The sequence below is a fragment of the Microtus oregoni genome, unplaced genomic scaffold (genome assembly GCF_018167655.1).
Source record: "Microtus oregoni isolate MIOR12 unplaced genomic scaffold, Mior012 000004F_ref0000308, whole genome shotgun sequence".
Taxonomy (NCBI): domain Eukaryota; kingdom Metazoa; phylum Chordata; class Mammalia; order Rodentia; family Cricetidae; genus Microtus; species Microtus oregoni.
The window spans coordinates 43804678-43820102 of record NW_024543063.1 but is presented as its reverse complement, the minus strand read 5'-3'; the positions used below and the strand labels follow the sequence as shown (position 1 = coordinate 43820102).

The following is a 15425-nucleotide window of genomic DNA, read 5'->3' as shown; positions in this document are numbered from 1 at the left end:
AAACAGTGTCTCTCTATGTTGTCCTGGCCACCAACTCACAGAGATCCTCCTGCCTCTGCCTCCCAAGTGCTGTCTCTTTTTAATATGTAGTACCTATACAGTAGAGTAAGCAGATGAAAAAGTGTTGAGAATGATAAAGGAAAAAGAATTGCCTTTGTTCTCAAACAATAGTAGTAATGACATAGAGAGCAACTCTAAGTTCAATAATGTTGCTAGGCAAAAAACATATATAAAACTGTATTTCTTGAGGGGCGGTGGAGAAATTCAACAATTAAAAGCACTGAATGCTCTTCCAGAGGACCTGGGACCAAAAAAGCAGCTAACAACCGGCTCTGACTCAAGTTCTAAAGTATCCGACACCCTCTTCTGGCTTCGTCAGACACTGCATGCACATGGTACATAGACATACAGACAGCTAAGATATTCATTCACATATACCAAAAATAAGCAAATCTCAAATAAAAACTGAGTTGTTTAAAAAAAATTCCTTGTGACAACTGTTAAAAAATTAAAGAACAAACCATGTACATGCACACGTATGCACAGATAGTCACATAAATCTTTAAGGATGATGTTTGTTTAGAATAGAAGCTTTAGAGAACCGGCAGATAAATGTCTTAAAATACATGGCAAGCACTGTGTTTATGAAGGAGTGGACAGTGATGCTACACTGACAGAGGGATGACTCACACACAGGAAAGCAGACAAAGCAGGTAGGCTGAATCTAGGGAGACACAGAGAACAATGCCCGGCCCTCTGACTACCACCTGGCAACATGCATCAAAGCTTCTGATTTTTCTAAGCTATAGTAGAAGACCACATTTCTATGTCAAATTCCTTCATTTTTATATATTTGCAGCAAATTCAAAACAATTTTCCAAATCAGAACTGTAGAAAAATTTGGTCCTGGAACAAATTTTCTACTTCTAAAATACACTTTAGATACTCAACTTGTGGTCAGCAAGATGGCATTGTCACCAGCCCTACAGACCTGAGTTCTATTCCTGAATCCACATGGAGGAGGGAGAGAGCCAATCCCTGCAATGTCGTCTTACTGTCACATGTGCACTGTGGGGTATGTACACACACACACACACACACACACACAAATATAAAATAAGATTGTGTCTAAACCACACAAGTGAAAGATTATGCACCTATGGAAATGTTTTATTATTTCTGGTATAAAACATTAAGGGGTACTGTTACTGACAGGAACCCTGATGATAAAAGACCTATGGAAGACAATCTCATAGACTACATTATTTCCAAAAACTGTTTGCTCTCCTCCAGGAAATGATAAAATAGGTAACATTTTATGTACAAAACATAAATGTCTAACATTTATTAACTTACTCTTCATAATAGCCCTAAGAAGGGGTTAGGATTGTCTCCATTTTACAGATGAGGGCACTGACACACAAAAGTCAAAGATCTTAAAAGGAAAAAAGATGGAGGAGACAAAACAGGATAAAGAGGACGAGAGGAAGAGAATGAAGACAAGGGAGAGAAGTCAAAGATCTTGTTCCAAATCACTCAGGAAAATAGGAAAGGTGGAATTCACCCTGGGCAGCCTGGCCCCTGCAGGCTTGTTCCTGGACTCTGGCACTGGCCCATGGAACTAAACCCCTCTCCTGCTTTGGCTGACTCAACAACAGCTACTCTGGCCTGTTTTGAGTCACTCCTCCTAACTCTAACTTTGAACTACTGTTTTAGTCTTTTAAATCGATGCTAGAAGCTTTTACTCTCTTGGTCACATTGTGGTTTGGCAGGAATAAAAATAAACAAACTTAATGGAAATAACTATTTATAGAATTTAACTAAACCCAAAAACTGAATGGGGTTTTGTGTTACAAAGATTGAATTATAGTCTAGTATTTACCAGCTGAATGAATTTAAACAAGTCACTTAAAACGCTGAATTTAATTTTTTTTTCTGGCTCCCTCTCTATAGGACAAGAATTCATCTTCAAGACAATTTACCTATCTCAAGGTTTTACTGTAAAACTTAAATAAGATTTTTATTAAAGTGGCTACTAAAAATTTTACATTTTTTATGTGTCTCATTAAATTTTTCTTCTTGGCATTTTTGAGACATGGTTTTAGTATGTAGGCCAGGCTTGCCTAAAATTTGCTATATAGCCCAAGCTAGCCTTGAAAGTGCAGCAATCCTCCTGCCTTGGCCTCCCAAGTGCTGGGATTATAGGCATGCACCACCATGTCTGGCTCTTCACATTTTGTTTCTATTGACAGCATCATGCTAGACACTGCATTAAAAATTAAAAAGAAACAAGTGAAATTAGTTTTAATAATATATTTTATTTAACCAATTTATCTAAAGTATCATTTCAACATATCATCATAGAAAGTATTAAATATTTTACACTTCTATGTATGAAGCTTCTAAATACAGTATGTACTTTACACTTACAGCACATTTCAATTTGTATACATTTTCAGACGAAATGCTTTAACTGTTTTCAATTTCATAAAATATACAATTAATAGACTCATGTATTCAAGTTGTTTAAAACACATTTAAAAGTTGTCCAATAACTGAATCAATACTCAAGAAAATTTTATTTTCCTTTTAATAGTCACCTTAGTTAAACGAGCTATATTTCAAGAGCTCTATGACCACCATACAGCTCCTGACTAAAATAATAAATAGCCCATCTGACAAATAAAATGCAATCACAGGGCAGCTGTTATACACAATTCAACAAGAATGGCTGCTACTCAAACAAGAAAGTGAGAGAATCAAGATATGAACCTCTTATGGGCATAATATAAGGGAATTAAAGACATGAATAAGGAAAGATAAGTAAAAGAAACAGAGTAATGGACTTAAAATTATAATTCTTAGCCCCAAACAGAAAGATCTTTATTTTTTAACCAAAATTTTACTATCGCTTTCTTGCATATACATACTTTTCAACTAAAAATTCAGTGTTTTATCAAATAATTAAGTTCCAAAATATCCCCCGAAAGTCAAAGTCACCAATTCCGTGAAACTAATTACTTCTAATATGGTACTATGGATCAATTGTAGGACTTTACATACACTAGGCAAGAATTCCACCACTAATTAATCATGTTATAGAAATGAACTTTAACTTTGTGTGTATGTGTATACATGTACATACACAAGTATCTTTTTCAAAATAAAATCTCCAACACCTTAAATCTACTATGATTTTAAATTCAAGAGCTTCCCCCCTTAGAACTCTCTTGAGGATATATAAATGTGCTATTCACAAGATGTTAACAGTGGACATCTCCAAATAGAGGGATTCTGAATCTTATCCTTTGCTTTTTTTAATCTCAATTTATAATATCAGACTTCTATAAATCTGACCTAATGCTTCAAATGAAAATCAACCAAGACTATATGGACGTCCATGTTTTCTATCATGCCATGCAGTATACAGTAATCATTTGAATCAAATTTAATGTAGCCTATACCTTGAAATATTAGCATCTTTAGGCTCTGACTCCATTAATTCTGTAAGAATAAAATATAAAATCTATATCAAAGGAGGCACTGGTTATAATTTTTTAAGAAAACTGTTAACAACAGATGTGAAAAATAATGCTATTTATGACTACTCCTATGGAAATCAAATAATGAATGAATACATCCACAGGAAACAGCCACTATTTTTGCTGCTCCCTTTCTTCTAAACCAGTCTCCTTTCTTCTTACAGTAATACCTCAGTTTTTCTCAAAACAACTAATGTTCTCCCGTGCCCAATCGCGTATTTCTAAAGCCGCTGACCCTTACAGCCCCCAACGTAAGCAGAACACGAACTGACAGAAGTCTGATAAAACCCGATCTGAGTACTTTGTTCTAAGTTGGCAAGAGGTTTCCTTCCACTCAAGCCACTGAGCTGAAGAGATAGGCTGACTCCTGTCCTCCAGACATGACAGATGTATCATGCTATCTGAGAAAGGGTATGCGAATACTTTTCTTCCTAGTGTTGCACCAGTCTTTCTATTTTGGAGTCCATTCCTTTAAAAGACTGGGTAGCACTGATTCTTAAGTAAAATAGAATTTAAGACTGAAAAAAAAAGTTAAGAAATTTTAAAAAAACTCATACATCTTCTGTGACTAAAGCCTAAGCCCCCTATCATGTCTAAGCATCAAAAGAAAAAACACATGTAACTGAAACTATCATCCTCAATGCAGACTGGAGAAAGCAAAGAACATACATTTGTGTCAGGAAGAGAATCAGCAGGCAGAATGAGTTGCACAAAAGTGGCAGCAACTAAGGCCTGAGGAAATCAGGACAAAACAAAATTCAAGTATCTAACATCCACTTAATATCTTTAACTTAAAAGCATCTGTCATGACATTTTCCCATACATCATGCACAAGGAAAGTTAACTAAGGAAACATTCAGCAAACACTAATTAAATATTTATTATAGCCCAGGTCCTCTGCCAGAACAATTAGCCCTCTAGTTAATCCAGTAAATATTTAAGCTGGGGCCACCATTTAAAAAAAAAGTCTCTGATCCACATAAAGAATTACAGTGAGAAGGACAAATGAGGGAATAGCGTGCCTTTCCAGGTACACAATTGCTCTCTCCATCCTATCTTTGGTGCCACAATGCTCAGACTGCAATTACTGGCATCTCCCTGTCAGGAAAGGTTTGATTCCCTAACTCGTTGTCATTCAAATAGTAAGTGTCCTTGCTAGATGTGGTCTCCCCTCAGCCTACCTGTCCAAAGTGAGCAGGGTAGCCCAGCATGTGCATATACAGTAATTTTGCCACATTCCGACACCGGTATGTATTGTCTTCTTCTCTAAATGATGACCGGATTGCAGCACATTCTTTCTGGATCATTTCTCGTTCCTCAGCTTGGGTCCGGGCTGTCCGGATGGTCCGGATCAGCTCCCGCAATCTGATGGGGGCTGGCATCCTCTGGATATGGAAAAACATAAAATGGAAATGTTCATATGTTTTACTTCTAAAACCATTCATACAACTTCCCATATAAAATACTGACTTGCATTTAAGAACAAGACTTGCTAAATACAGCTTAGATAAAAAAGTTTGCTAATAAGCTTCAAAGATACTATATGCAAATTGCACAACTTAGTAAATTTCTAGAAAGACTATAAAGAGCTAACAAAACAAAATAAAACACAGAAACATAAATGTTTGCCATGTATGATGACTCATTCCTGTAATCTTAGCATTAGAGAGGCAGAGGTAGGAAAATTTCCATGAGTTCAAGGCCAGCCTAGGGTATGTAGTTCCAAGCTAGCCTGAGATACAAAAGCAAGATCCAATGTTTCAAAAAGGAAGGGAAGATACTGTACCTATATGTCTCACAAGAAAACTTAAATACTGGCACAAATTTTTACTTAATCATTAAGGTAATTTGAAAAAGCCTATGACTGACTTTGAAAATAAGACAGAAGTTTTCTGTTCAACTGCTCTTAAATTCAACACAACTCAATAAAATATCAAATGAACATAACCAGAGTCACAGCTCAACTCAGCAAAGTATGAGAAATTAGGAAGAACCAAATGTCAGATTAAAAAGCAATCATCTGTCCAACAAACAGCATTTTAGTGCACTGGGTTATTTTGAAAATACACTTTTAGTGTAGTTGAGATAAAGGAACGGAGGCAGCTCAGCTGGTAGAGTACTTGCCTGTCATTCATGGAGCCCTGAATTTAAACCCCAGCACCAATAACATCCGGTGGGGAAGGAGGTTGGGGGGGGGGAGTTTCTAATCCAATACATCAAGAGGCAGACGCAAAAGATCAGAAATTTAGAGGTATCAGTTTGAGGTCAGCTTGGCTAAATAAAACATGGTTCCGGGGCTGGAGAGATGGCTCAGTGGTTAAGAGCATTGCCTGCTCTTCTAAAGGTCCTGAGTTCAATTCCCAGCAACCACATGGTGGCTCACAACCATCTGTAATGAGGTCTGGTGCCCTCTTCTGGCCTGCAAGCATACACACAGAAAGAATATTGTATACATAATAAATAATAAATAAATATTTAAAAAAAAATAAAACATGGTTCCAAAGACATTTTTTTTAATTTTTAAAAAAGTGAGATAAAGACTAAAATAAGCCAAGCTCTGAAGGTAAACCAATATAGTGTCAGAGTTCAAAAAAACAAGTATAACAGCCAAAACAAGCTTAAGGGAAAATAAAATAATAAAGTTAAAATTTTGTACTATTTAATTTTAAAGATTATTACAAAGTTAAAACAAACAAAATCGTGCAGAACTGAATTTAAGAAGAGAGTTGGAGAATGACAGAACACAATGTTAAGTTCAGGAATGCTCAACTAGTTCAATGATGTTGCAAACCTAGTCTTTAGCAAAAAGTACCAATATACGTGGATTTCTACTTGGGGAGAAAAAAATTCACCCTGGGTCAATGAGATAGCTCAGTAGGTAAAGGTGCCTGCCTCCAAGCCTGACAATTTAGGGCAATCCCCAGGTCCACAAGTAGAAAGTCAACCAACTCCTACAAGTTATTCTCTGATTTCCACTCAATCACCACCGTATAAGCCTACATACACACACACAAATAAAAATATAACAAAATTAGGGTAAGTCATGAGAGTAGAGGAACAATGCATTTCTGATAAATGATGTCTATTCAGAATATATAAATTTTATAATTCAATAATAAGGCAAGCTTATTTTTAAATGGGTAAAAGATTCGTAAGGACACTTCTCTGGAGAGACACAGAGGCTAAAGATCTAGCTCAGCTGACAAAGAGTACTTGCCTAGTAAGCACAAAGCCCTAGCAGCATGGAGGCATAGTGCTTGCTACATACCTATAATCCCAGCACTTGGGAAGTAAAAGCAGGAGCAGAAATTCAAGATTATCATCAGCTACATAACAAGTTCAAGGTTAGTCTGAGCTACATAAGACTCTGTTGCAAAATAAAATAAAATAAATAGCCATGAGCATATGAACGACACTTAACTAGAAAATGCTGTTTAAATCATAGTAAGGCAGAATTAATTAACCTGGGCCCATAAGGGCCCACAGAGATTGAACCAACAGTCAGGGAGCCTGTATGGGTCTGACTTAAGCCCTCCATATATACATTATGGTTGGCTGGCTTCATCTCCTTGTGGGACCCCCTAACAGTGGGAGCAGGGGCTCTCTCAGACTCTTTTGCCTGCTTTTGGGACCCTTTCCCCCCTCACTGGGTAGCTTCATCCAGCTTTAATACAAGGGGAGGTGCCATTGCAATTGATATGCCATGTTTGGTTGATATCCCTGGGAGGCCTGCCGTTTTCTGAAGGGAAATGGAGAAGTGGATTGGGAGGGGAGGGGACAGGACTGGGAAGAGAGGAGGCAGAGGAAACCGGAGTCGGGATGAGAGAGAAAAAACATAACAAGAAACTACAAACAATAGAATGGCTAAAACTAAAGGCTATGAGTATCAAACACTAAAGATTAAAGTTCAGAATAATGAACTGGTAAAGACTGCTCACAGGAATAAAAGTGGTCCAACTATTCTGGAAAACAATCTGATAGTTTTATATAAAGCTAACTATATCTGGCACATAATCATTAAGAAAATCCATCTAGCTTGAGACAATGTCTCAGTTGTGTAATTTCAGCATTTGGGAAGTAGAGGCAAAATCAGCAGTTCAAGATTATCACTGGTTACACAATGAGTCTGTTGGAAAGGAAGAAATAAAAAAATCTATTCAACATTATCCAAGACAAGTACTTACCCACAAGAAATGAAAAATCTAAATTCTCACTAAGACTTGCACACAAATGTTCATAAACACTTCATTTGTAATTTCAAAAGACTAAAAATAGCCCAAATGTCTAAAGACAAGTGCATAATGTTATGCATAACATAAAATTTCTTAAACTAAAACAGAACCAATAAACCATTTTTAAAAAACATTCTGTCGAGCAAAGTAAGTACGAGTATATACTCTCACCTCATTCACAGGACTCTACTGGAAAAATAGAACTAATCAAAAGTAATGAAAGAGGAAGAAATGGTTGTCTTGAGGGTAGAGACGGAGATTGACTAGATGCAAGAAATCTGGGGTGACATGCATTCACAAGCTGTGGACAACACATTTTAAAAAGTACATTTTACTTTGTGTGTTTGTATATACTGTACCTCAATAATGTTAAAATAGTAAAAAATTACAAAATTAGGATTGGGCATAGTGCTCATGCCTCCAGAGGCAGAGAAGCTCTGTGAGTTCAAAGCCAGCCCCATGTATATAAGTGAGCTCCAGGTAGTCAGCAGCTACATAGCAGAACCGGGGGGCGGGGGGGAGGATTAAATGAAGATATTGTAATCTTTAGATGAAGATATCAGTCTTCTTCAGTACACTATTACTAACTGCTGAATTCTTAAATCAATGATTTCAAGTGTTGTTCTAACCAACACACCAGGTGGATAATTCACTCATCAATTTCCTATAGTGTTAATCTTCAAGTTGGGACCAAAGCACTGGAAATTTGGGAGGAAAGCTATCTAGGTGTTGATATCCTCTTAGAGGTCACACTGGCCCTCTGGAACTTGTGTGACTCAAACTACATATAGCTAGAGGTTCTTGTGATCACAGACAAGCACTAGGGGAACTAGGAATGTTAAACACACAGGATTGTCTCTTCAAAGGAAGAGATGTGTAATGGTTTTCTGCCCAGGTTGGTAATGGATGTGGTTAATAGCCTGGTGACCTCTGCGCATCTGTAGGGCCAGGCCACACATGGGTCCCCCAGACTCTTCGTTTATCTCAGTCATTCTCCCTAGACCCTTATCTTAAGCACTGTTTCTCAGTCAACATAGCCCATCTTTACGGAAAAGGTCGTATGTACTTTGAAAAGAGTTTCAATGTAATCATGCCTTAAGCTTTGTTGTACATGCAGAATGAGTGAATTATCATCAGAAACTTTCTTCAAAATAGTGCAGTGCTTATATATACCTAAAAAGCTGCCTGGTGTCAGACTCTAAAAGTTGAATCCACACCAGTCACTAAGTAGTGCTGAATCAGATTTCATTCTTGTCTCATGCAGATCAACACTCTGCTGGCCCTGGTGGTCCCTGAGACCCCCACACTGCCTGTGTATTATTGTTACATTTTATAAGAAATAGTCAAGGATCTATCATTTGAAATTTACAAAATATTTTTATATTCATTACTGATTTGTCCTGTTTTCTTTAATACTGAAACAGAATTTTGTATCATTCAGGTTGGCCTGAAAATGCTGCTAAACCTCTGATACTCCTGTTTCTGTCTCCCAAGTGCTAGCATTAAAGTTATGTGCCACTATGCCTAGTTTATATTGTGCTGGGAAGAAAAGTCCAGGTCTGTGTACACTAGGCAAGCCTTTTACTAAGTGAACTACATCCCTAGCCCTCCTTAGACCACTTTGTAGTTAAGGTAGAAATCATGGTCCCTATTTTGCCTATGAAGAAACTTCCTTTTAAAAACTCTGCAATTTGCTTAAGATCACAAAGGTAACAGGTGACAGATGTAAGACCTGAACCAGTCTTAGATCTCCAGTATTTCAGTTCTCTTTATACTTCAAAATGAACATTACCCTTAATATGAAATGATACTACTAGGATTTATTTTAAAGTACTCCAGAAAAAAAGAAACAACAACAAAAACGAACCAAACAAACAAGCAAACAAACAACAACAACAAAAAAAAAAAACGGTGAAAAAATTAAGAAGATGGGAAAAATGTGATCATTACTGAATACATTAATGTTCAGTGTCTGGTTTTGTGTACATGACATTTTCATAATCAAAACCTTTTGGGAAATCACAAAGCTTCCAGGTAAAGAAAGATATCATGGAGTTGGTAAGAGTGTTTGCCTGGCACACAGGAAGGCCTGGGCTCAATTCCCAGCACTGCATAAATCATATATGGTATTGCACGCCTATAATCTAAGCACTCCGGAAAAGTCAGAAGTTCAAAGCTAGCCTAGGACACCTGAGACCCTATCAAGGAAAGAAGGAAGGTTGGAAAAAAAACAGGAAGGGAAGAAAGTGGGGGGAAAGAGGAAACAAAGTAGGGGAGGACAAGGGAAAAGGGGAAGAAAAGGAAAGAAATTGTGAAATTTCAATTAAACAAGGCATTTAAACATGCAAATGTCTCATTGATAAGATGTTCAATATTTAAGAATCTACTAAAGAGCAGTTTAAGGATCTACTTAAAGAGCCATTTCTTCTTTAATTATAAACTATAAATGCCACAGACCTTAGGATAAAACATTGGTAAGCAAACAAGTATGCTGCATATGTAATATATAACAGGAGAATGTACCTAAAAAGCATCAAAAGAACCCAGCTACTAGTGATTAAGAGTGGTAACTACCCAATGCCCAATCTACTTTCAAAAGTAGACTTTACTTAACTCCTTCACAGAGAAGAGAAATGTTATCTGGCAAATCATGGTGGCTCAGCCTGCAACCCCAGCACTTAAGAGGCTAAAGTAGGAGGATCTTTATGGGTTCAAGGCTAGATAGTCTTAAAGTCAAGAACAAATGTTACTGGAAAGAACAGGAGTACAGCTGAGTGGTAGAGAGCTTGCCTAGCAAGCATAATGCCCTGGTTCACTCCAGCACCACCAAAAGTAGCTGGAAAGCTCTAGAAAACAATGTTTCTCTAAAAATACCCTAATGATTCTACAAAGCAAACACAAGACTGTTAGAAAAAGCTTAAATCTAGTCCCAGAACATCTACTTAATCTAACTCAAAGGGAAAAAAAAAATCAAGAATTTAAGCTACGTAACAGAAAAACAGGTTATCTGGAACAAAGCCTAAGCAATCAGTCACAAAATCACAGAAATAAAGTCCGTGCCACCAGCGAGATTTTTTTTTTTAAGCTCCAAGAGAATTTATTATTATAGCTTGAAAGAAACACCCCCAAAGAGGGCAAGCTATAAGACTGCAGCCTAGAGGGGAAATGAAGGGGGAGTAAAGAAGGAAGGAAGGGAGGGAGGGACAAAAGGAAGGAGAGAAGGAGGGAGTGATAAAATTATGCTGTTTGAGTTAGACCAACATGGAGATCACCCACATGGCAGAGAAGCAGTCACATAATAAGGACAGGAACATTAGAGAAAGAATAAATAGCCTAAATAACCGAGCAGCACACTTAGGTTCGGGCTAAGATCCAAAAGAAAAGGGGGCAAATCCAACAGAACCTTATGGTGGCTCTGGTGTGATTGCAGAGGGCAGGAATTCTGGAGGAAAAGTATTTTATCTCTTTGTGAAGATACTTATTTCTCCTACTTCTTTTTTTGTTTTGTTTTGTTTTGTTTTTCGAGACAGGGTTTCTCTGTGGCTTTGGAGCCTGTCCTGGAACTAGCTCTTGTAGACTAGGCTGGTCTTGAACTCACAGAGATCCGCCTGCCTCTGCGTCCCTAGTGCTGGGATTAAAGGCATGCGCCACCACCGCCCGGCTTTCTCCTACTTCTTAAACAGAGCTTAAACCAAGTGACTGACCTGCCCAGCTGGGTTAACCGTAGAGGGGCATGTCTTCACCCAGCGGTAGAGTCTATTCTTTACTGTAACATTCCCTCCTCTGAAGAAGTAACCCTAAAAACGTTTAGGAGATGGGCTAAAATTAGGAGCTATAACTCATTTCTACCATGAAAATCTAGGGATCTGATTTCAAAGCTTTTCACCAGAAGGAATTAATATCTGGGCTGAAGTGTGAATCCTTACCCTCACAGACAGCATCCAGGCAGGACTTAAGAGGAGTTTCTAAGTCTTGTTACCATCATTGGCCCTTCCGAAGAGGAAACCCTACTTGCCCTTTAGAGAACTGAAGTGATGACTGAATCTGGCCTCTTCCCAGGGTGGGTCTCAGACAGCAGTCGTGTACCCCTCCAACGGGCTCACCCCATCGAGGAGACTGCAAATAAGTCAGGGAGGAAAGAAGTCCTTGGCTGGTGCAAGGAAAGAAAACTCTGAGAGCAGTAGGAAAGAGTTACCAGCACTACAAGACCTAGACAGAGAACTAGAAAAAGCCAGAGCAAAATATAAATTTAAATGCCAATAGGCTTTTACGGAGCAAATTTATGGTCCTGGCATCTATACACACCATGTACAAGAACGCGGAATTAGTTACCTGTTCGACTCACTCTGCGATTCTGCAATCTGCCCAACACTAGGCAGTCTACAGTTTACAAAAAAAGCATTTTTTCCCTAAGCTGTTACAACTCACTACATTAATTGATATCTTTATATATCATAATATCTTAACAGGTACAGAATGAAAACAAAAATTAACTCAGATGGCAAAAAATTGGGCACAAGGCCAGTGGAATGCTTCATCAGGTAAAAGTACTTGCCCCCACACCTGGTAACTTGAATTCAATCCCTGAAACCCATATGATACAAAGAGAATAGACTCTGAGCTCAACTAGCACACCATAATACACATATCCCGCCCCTTGCCACACACACACACAAATTGGTCAAAATTTGAAAAACACATTCTAAAATCAAAACTAAACACATTCTGGATCCAGGGAAGATGAATAAGCACATGCCTTTCTGTCCCTCTAAACCACCAGTTCCCAACCTGTGGGTCACAACTCCTTTGGAGGTCATCAAATGACCCTTTCATGGTGGTCACATACTAGATATCCTACATATCAGATATTTACATTAAGATTCATAAAAGTAGCAATATTACAGTTATATAGTAGCAACAAAATAATTTTATAGTTGGGATTCCCCACAACATGAGGAACTGTATTAAAGGGTCACAGTATTAGGAAGTTTGAAAACGCACATTCTAAACACATTTATAAATACTAAACAAAAAGCATTACAGTGTCCTGAGGACTTTCATATGCAGTGACAGTGAGCAGACTGAAGACGCATGACTTCAAGTTCCAATGAACTTGGTAGACAGGTTTTCACTTTCCCTCCAGCAATGTCCAGTCTGGATTGACAGCAACAAACCAGAAGTGCTTACTGGAGAGTTGAGAAACTCGGTGAAAAGGAGGACCAAAACCAAAGGGGAAATTACCTCTGGGCTTTCAGCTTTATTCCCTCCTCCTTCCTCCACCCTCACTCCTACACAGTACTGCAGTAATGGTGGTTATGGCACACGCACAGCAGCCAAAGGCAGGCAGGCACATGAAAACTGGGGGAGAGCAATGAATTTTTTCCCTGACTAATGGTCATGATGCCAAGACAGTAAGTAAGTCATTCTCTTCCCTCCTCTCTCTCCTCCAGTGGAGAAAGAAAGACAGAAGAAGCACAACTCTTAATGTTAAAATAGTTAAAATACACCTAAACAATTTACACAGAAAAACCCTGTCTCAAAAAAAAAAAAAGCCACCAAGAGTTATCCCATGTAGAATTAAACAAACGTTAACACACGCACTGAAGCAGTGCTTAAAGCAGCAGCTCTCAACCTGTGGGCTGAGACCCATTTGGGGAGTCGAACAACTCTTTCACAGGAATCACCGAAGACAACATCGGAAAACACAGACATTTACATTAAGATTCATAACAGTAGCAAAATTACAGTAATAAAGTAGAAATGAAAATAATCTTGCTATTGGTGGTCATCACAATATGAGGAACTGGATTAAAGGGTCGCAGAATTAGAAGGTTGAGAACCACTGTCGTAGAGGGAAATCTACAGTACTAACTGCTTACATAAGAAAAAAAATGAGTCTCAAATTAATCTAAACTTCTACTCTAAATTCCTAAGAAAAGGGGTGAGATAAACCAAAAGATGTTTCAGGGATCTTTTCCGTAGTTCTTTAAAAAAATAAAGAAACAAACAAACAAAACCAGTAAGGTTATGTGCTGTGGAATAATCCCTCTGCACACTACGAAAATGTGTTGCTCTCATTGTTAATAAAATGCTAGGGGCCGGGCAATGGTGGTGCACGCCTTTAATCCCAGCACTCAGGAGGCAGAGGCAGGTGGATCTCTGTGAGTTCGAGACCAGCCTGGTCTACAGAGCTAGTTCCAGGACAGGCTCCAAAGCCACAGAGAAACCCTGTCTCAAAAAACCAAAAAAAAAAAAAAAATAGCTAGGCAGGATTGCGGGGGCAGAGAGAATGCTGGGAAGAAGGGCAGTCAGAGGAGTTGCCAGCCAGGGAGAAAACAAGAGATGCAAAATCAGAGAGATAACCCCATGTGGCAGAGTGTATATTAATATAAATGGGTTAATTTAAGTTGTAAGAGCTAGTTAGTAATAAGCCTGAGCATTTATAATTAATAATCAATAATAAGTCTCCGAGTGGATATATGAAAGTGGCTGGCAGAAAAGAGCTAATCGAGGTCCCAACAAAAAACTCAGCCTACAGTGGTGGCTTAGCTTGTTGGCAGGCCTGAGTTGATCCCTGGGATCCACATGGAGGAAAGAATAAACTCTTGTTCCAACATGCATACATTCAATGATGTGCATGCAAACACACACACACACACCATAATTTAAAAACAAATAAAATAGAAATCAATTAAATCAAAAGAAAGAGAAACAAAACAGTATACACCTGTAATCCTAGCATTAGAAAGGCTAAATAAAGCAGAAGATGGTGAATTTAAAGGCAGCCTAGGTTACATAGCAATACTGTCTTTAAAAAAAAAAGTCAATAAAAATAAATATCAAGGGGCTGGAGAGATGGCTCAGAGGTTAAGAGCACTGGCTGCTCTTCCAGAGGTCCTGAGTTCAATTCCCAGCAACCACATGGTGGTTCACAACCATCTGTACTGAGATCTGGCACCCTGCTCTGGCGTGCGGACATACATCGAGGCAGAATGTTGTATATATAATAAATAAATAAATATTTAAAAAATAAATAAATATCAAATAAAAAAATGTAAGATCAAGCATGGGAGTGTCCACCTATACTCTGAGCAACTAGGTTGGCTCAAACGGAAGGATCACTATTCTCTACAATATAATGAGGCCTCCATCAAAAATAATTAGGGAGCTGAAAAGAGATGGCACAATGAGTAAGAACACATGTTACTCTTGAAGAGGACCCAAGTTTGAGTCCCAGCATCCAGGTAGCAGCATGCAATTGTCTGCAACTCCAGTTCTGGGGAATCTGATGCCCTCTTCTGGCATCCATAGGTACCAGCCAAATACATGGTACACATACATACAACATACATACATGCAAGCAAAACACTCATACATATAAAATTAAATAAATCTAGAATTTTTAAGTAATTAATCAAATTCACTAAGCTCTTAGATAAAAGATGATGCCGACGTGGTCTCACTTAAAAGCAAGCATTTTCTTTGCCATCAGACTGGGTCTATCAGAGATGTAGACTAGAAAAGTCTCTACTTATCTGAACCTGCGGTGTCTAGAAAGAAGTTTCTGAGTGGCTGATTGAAAAACAGTATCCTGGGGGCTGGAGAGATGGCTCAGTGGTTAAGAGCATTGCCTGCTCTTCCAAAGGTCCTG

At 38.3% G+C, this 15425-nt stretch overlaps 1 protein-coding gene across 2 annotated transcripts in view; it reads right to left on the bottom strand.

The window, feature by feature from the left end:
- Ap1g1 (adaptor related protein complex 1 subunit gamma 1) overlaps positions 1-15425 on the bottom strand; it is an 84870-nt gene that overhangs the window by 51577 nt on the left and 17868 nt on the right. For both annotated transcript variants that reach the window (XM_041649609.1, XM_041649610.1), the window contains exon 2: positions 4724-4927. In XM_041649609.1, coding sequence (XP_041505543.1) covers positions 4724-4924 — 201 coding nt within the window. In that variant the 5' untranslated portion in view covers positions 4925-4927. The remainder of the gene's footprint in view (positions 1-4723; positions 4928-15425) is intronic.